The following is a 5,179-nucleotide window of genomic DNA, read 5'->3' on the forward strand; positions in this document are numbered from 1 at the left end:
TGAATGTAGCTTTCCATAATTAATGTTTGTAACTGGCTGGTGGTACCACACAGAGCTTTTCTTGGCTGCTGCCTCTTCTCACTTCAGAAAGTCGCATCTCTTGACACCTCCCAACGTTGTGCCTGTTTCTGACATCTTGTTGCAAAAGCTGCCGTTACTTATAATACTATGTTTAAGCCTTTTCTCCTTGTCCTCTGCTGCCTGCGAGGAAGCCAGTTAGTTTATAAAAGTGGGAAGAATTGACTGACCTTTACCAAGACCACATTCACTACTTATTCTTTAAAAAACAAGTTCTCTGGGACTTTCTTTTTTTCCATCTCCATGGAGGGTTTCTTATAGTTGACTCCATAGCATCCTGGGCAGCCTGTTCTGTGAACGGGAAACTAATGAAGTTGGGTTTCTGACAGATTTATATCACATGCAGCGATTCTCTCCTTCCTTGATTTGTGGCCACATGTGAAGCCAAAGTCCTACTTGTATTACATCTCCCTGATGACATCTAGCTTCTTTCATCTCCTGGAGCTGGCTTGAGCAGCACAGCGAGCTGTTACGCTGCAGCCTTCCCTCCTGGGATGCAAATGGAGCTCTCTGCTTCTGAATTTTCAAAAAAAACATCCAAGTGTGTAATTCTGTGGGCATTTTTCTTCTAGATTTGGCCACTTGATTCAGATATTTCTGAGATTTAGAATACGTGGCATCTTCTCAAGTCCTTTTTTCAACCAAAACAGGTTAAGAAAGTTCTTATTTCTTTCCCTCGTGTAAAACAAATTGCATGTTTTCTCTTTAAGGGCCAGTTCACAATGAACTTGCATTCCAGCCTCCTATATCAAATCATCCTGGTAAGTAAAACCTAAAATGGAATGCTAAGTATTGTTGAAGCTAACAATGTTGTTTCGAATGTGTATTTTTTGTGTGTGTGGAGTACTCTGAATTTAGTTGGAGGAATTCAAAAGGGGGATAAAGAAGGAGAGGAACCATTTTGTGATGCCTTCTTTTGAATTTGGACCCCCGTGTTTTAGAAATAATGTCAGAAGACATTAATAATATAAATTAATAATGACATAATACTCAGACACACGAGTATTTATTTGAAGATGAAAAAACTTAAAGGAGTCCAGGCACCGTGGTTTATTCTTTTCTGATAGAAACCGAACAATTTAAACGTAGGAGAGTTTCAGGTTTTAAGGTGTCTGGAGAGAGAAATTCGTAGTGCTTAATGCACAGACAGCAAACCTTGCAGAAGGTTTGACAAGGCAGTTGCTCCCAGCTAGCACTCGAGCAGCTGATACGCGTAAACAAAATCACTGTGTTCTTTATCAGGCTTCCCTGCTTGAGTGCTTGGGTTTCAGTAGCATCCTCTAAGGGATCAGGGTTTCTCCTCCTCGCGCGGTAGACCTTCTTCGAAGTACCTCCTTTCCTTTGCAGTCAGTTTTTAAAATAGGATGAGGTAAAAGGCACCTTTTTGCTATGAAAGCATGCCATTTTGTTCTGCTCCCTTGCTTAACACTTCCTCGTTTTATCCGGTGTCTGACTTTCTTGTCTGCAGACAAAATCAGTCTGTGATCTTTGATGTTTTTGCCGCTCTGCCCAGCGTTCCAAATCCGGTTTGCTTTCTGAGGAGGACAGAGAAAGCTGGCTTCACCTGGGATGTAGTTACTTTTATATCTCAAGCCAGATTTAAGAGTTAGCTTTTTATCAGCCATGAATAGGTGTGTGTGCATACTGCTAGCTCATGCTCTAAAGGAGCACGAAATCAAATCATGAGGCCCAGGAATGCAGATGGCTTACAAAACACAACTGGAATTATAAACTGTACAAAGGCTTCTAAGAGCTTAACTACAAAAAAAAAAAAACAAACAACCCTAGCGTTTGTGTGCTCAAATAAAAAGCAGCCCGTGTTCACGTAGCATGGGGTATTGTCTGTGCTAGCAAACACTTCTCTGCCTATCCTTGCTTATTTAAACGTGCAGTGTTACTCTGGATGACAAATGTAGTTGCAGAAGGCCTACCTGGCTGGCTGTAACGGGTTTGCAGGCGTTCTGTGCCTTTCACTCAGTTAATTTTCTTTGCTCTTCAGCTCCAGAGTACTGGTGTTCAATTGCGTATTTCGAAATGGACGTGCAAGTCGGGGAAACGTTCAAGGTCCCTTCGAGCTGTCCGATTGTTACCGTCGATGGATACGTGGATCCTTCCGGAGGAGACCGCTTTTGCCTGGGCCAGCTTTCCAACGTGCATAGAACAGAAGCCATTGAGAGAGCAAGGTATTCTGCAGACCCCCAAAGCTTTTTGTTGGTGATATTTGATCTTTTATCTTGTTTTTTTTTGGTGTGCGGCTCCCTTTCAATACGATTTTTTGTTTCAAACTGAATCAACCATAGCAGAATGTGTCTTTCCAGGCCACTACTGTAATGCATTCAGAATGTGAACTGTGTGACAAAGAACGTCCCTGCTTTGCAGTAGCACATCGCTTTCCGTTGCTTTCAAAGGCTGTGCCTTCAAGGATAAAATTAGCAACTCGTGCCATTATGTATGCGAGCTGAAAATTAGCTCTCCATACCACAGCGATGTGAGAACGACTGCAAAATATAGATTTGTCAAAGGAACAAAGGAAGGTTGATAGAGAGCTAGCTGGAATTTTCATTCATTCTCACCATGCACGCGCCAGGCTTTGATGTGGAAGCGCAGAGAACTGATCTTACGACTTTTTTTCTTCTTCGGAGTGAAAAGGAATAAAAACGAGTCCGTGTCTTCCGAACTGTTGCATTGTGACAATCAAAGCGCTGGATTGCTGCGGCGTGATCCAAATGAACACACGGTCCTGCATGAAAATGTGGCTTTGTGTATGCGCTCGAGTTACTTCCCGTGCTGGAGTACTTGTGGGATTTTTACACTTCGGAACAGAACCCCGAATGTGTTTGGTATCCCAGCTCCGTATTGTCAGCGAGTGGGTTTCTTGCTACTTGAATACCATCGCTTCTGCATTCTGTGTTTCCCATATGTCTTTACATGGCGTTACAGATGGTTTTTGACTTCCCAGATTTTGTATAACCGCATACTATGCTGTACTCACGATAATAACTACAGTTTCAAGTCCTCGTACAAGCGGAGTGTGTTTGTTTTTACTTTCGAACGTAAATTAGGGTTCCATAGCCTCCTGGAGAATTGTTTTATGATTTATTTAGTAAAGGGCTGATTTATAGCTTATAAACACAGGTGCATTGGAACTGTTTTTTCTTTTCAAGGTTGCACATAGGTAAAGGGGTGCAGTTGGAGTGCAAAGGAGAAGGTGACGTGTGGGTTCGATGCCTCAGTGACCACGCGGTCTTCGTTCAGAGCTACTACCTGGATAGAGAAGCAGGGCGTGCGCCAGGGGATGCTGTTCACAAGATTTACCCAAGTGCATATATAAAGGTTGGTTTGATGTTCCTAGAGGAAAACTGTGGGGGAAGCAGCATAACTTTCTGTTCTTGCAGATCGTAGGGAAGCTATAAGGCACTGAAATAAATCAAACTTGGAGTCAGAGACTTTGTTATCATCTTAGAATCGTCAACTTCACTTTAAAAAAAAAAAAAGGTCATCTTTAGGGAAAAAAATCCATTTGACAAGTCACTTTAGAGTCATTAAAAAAATCATCTTAGCGGAAAGTATCCTCTAGATACTGTGAAAGTAACTGATTTTGTATTTTGTCAAACGATCTCCATCTTTTAAATTAACTGCTGCCAAAAATTTGGCGTATTCTTAAAAAAGCGTAAAGTCTGACAAAGTTAAGCTGGACTTGCTGAGATCTGCTTTTATTTGTATGCCTATTTTCTGGAAATCCTAGAATTTAATAAAAATTGGGATTTCATCAGCCTGTGACTGAAGAATTTATTCTGGCGAGCGGAGAGGTCCAGCTTATTGGAGGTGGGAGCTGAGGAGTTTTTCACTGATTTTGGTAAACCTACAGAGTTGGATGTTTATTTTTTTTAAAGGTGTTTGATTTACGCCAGTGTCATCGTCAGATGCAACAGCAGGCTGCCACTGCTCAAGCCGCTGCTGCTGCTCAAGCTGCAGCAGTAGCAGGAAACATCCCCGGACCAGGATCAGTAGGTGGAATAGCCCCAGCCATTAGTAAGTAAATTATAACTGCTCGGTCTCCTTTTTTATTCTTCCTTGAAAACAACGCAGCTTTCCCTTGTAGCGGCGCCCCCCGAAAACGGTACAAATGAACTTGGAAGGAGGTAACAGGATCGGGCGAGGTTGGGCTGGGGTGGCGTCATGGTAAGTCTGTATTTGTTTACTTTGTACCTGGCCCACACACCAGTTTTCACTCCGAAGTCTTCAGGGGATATTGGATGAGGAAGCATCTGCTTGTTGTACCGCAGGAATCGTTGCAGCTCAACAGAAAGCGTGTCGTATGCAACGTCACGTAGCATAACTGGTTTACTATAAGCAGAGGTACTTTAGGCTGCTTAAACCTAAGCTTGAAAAACGATCTTTGAGCTGTAAGCTCGTAAAAACGTTACTGAAAGTAATGGGGAGTGCTGGGCCACAGAGTCCTTCACTACTTTTAGGAAGACTTTCAATTTATAAGGTTCTTAAGAAGAAGAGGAGGTTGTAATGGTGCTTTTTGTTTTGTTTTTTTTTTTAAAGTTATGTTGGCCTGGAGTTTTCTTAGTTGCTAAATTCTATGCCCTTGATATTACACTTAAATATTTTTTTAAATGGTGAGTATTTAGGTGTGTCAGACTGCTTTATGTGCCATAGTATTTTCTGGATTCCTTGTGTTGCCAAACGTAGCTTTCCAGCTATGTTACAAAATGCTAAAGGCATTTTTGGGAACGTACTTAAATTTTCTTCTAGACATGGTTGTGATTTGAAGTTTGCCAGCTGCGTTCATTTTTTTTTTTTTATTAGACGAAGTAACTACTGTAACTCTTAGATCCAACTTTTTTTTTTGTTGTATTTTAATACCCTTTCAAGATTGCAGCGCGATGAAAAAGAAAACTTGTTTGGAAGAAATGCAAAATAATTGCTGACTTGTGGTGATAGAGGTCTAGAAATATCGATTGGCCTTGGCTGTGGTGAGAGGGACGTGTACGTGGAGAAACGAGCAAGCAAAGAGGAATGGCTAAACAAACAGGTGATAAAAAAAAAAAAGCGTGCCTGCGAACACTTACTTGAAACCTCTCCTGTCTAG

At 41.7% G+C, this 5,179-nt stretch overlaps 1 protein-coding gene across 5 annotated transcripts in view; it reads left to right on the forward strand.

Annotated features, from left to right (window-relative positions):
- The window catches only part of SMAD4 (SMAD family member 4), a 35,165-nt gene that overhangs the window by 19,663 nt on the left and 10,323 nt on the right, over window positions 1–5,179 (forward strand). For all 5 annotated transcript variants that reach the window (XM_080571985.1, XM_080571983.1, XM_080571986.1 and 2 more), the window contains 4 exons: window positions 789–839; window positions 2,078–2,261; window positions 3,243–3,411; window positions 3,972–4,110. In XM_080571985.1, coding sequence (XP_080428111.1) covers window positions 789–839; window positions 2,078–2,261; window positions 3,243–3,411; window positions 3,972–4,110 — 543 coding nt within the window. The remainder of the gene's footprint in view (window positions 1–788; window positions 840–2,077; window positions 2,262–3,242; window positions 3,412–3,971; window positions 4,111–5,179) is intronic.

The sequence above is a fragment of the Anser brachyrhynchus genome, assembly GCF_964034855.1.
Source record: "Anser brachyrhynchus genome assembly, chromosome: W".
NCBI lineage: Eukaryota > Metazoa > Chordata > Aves > Anseriformes > Anatidae > Anser > Anser brachyrhynchus.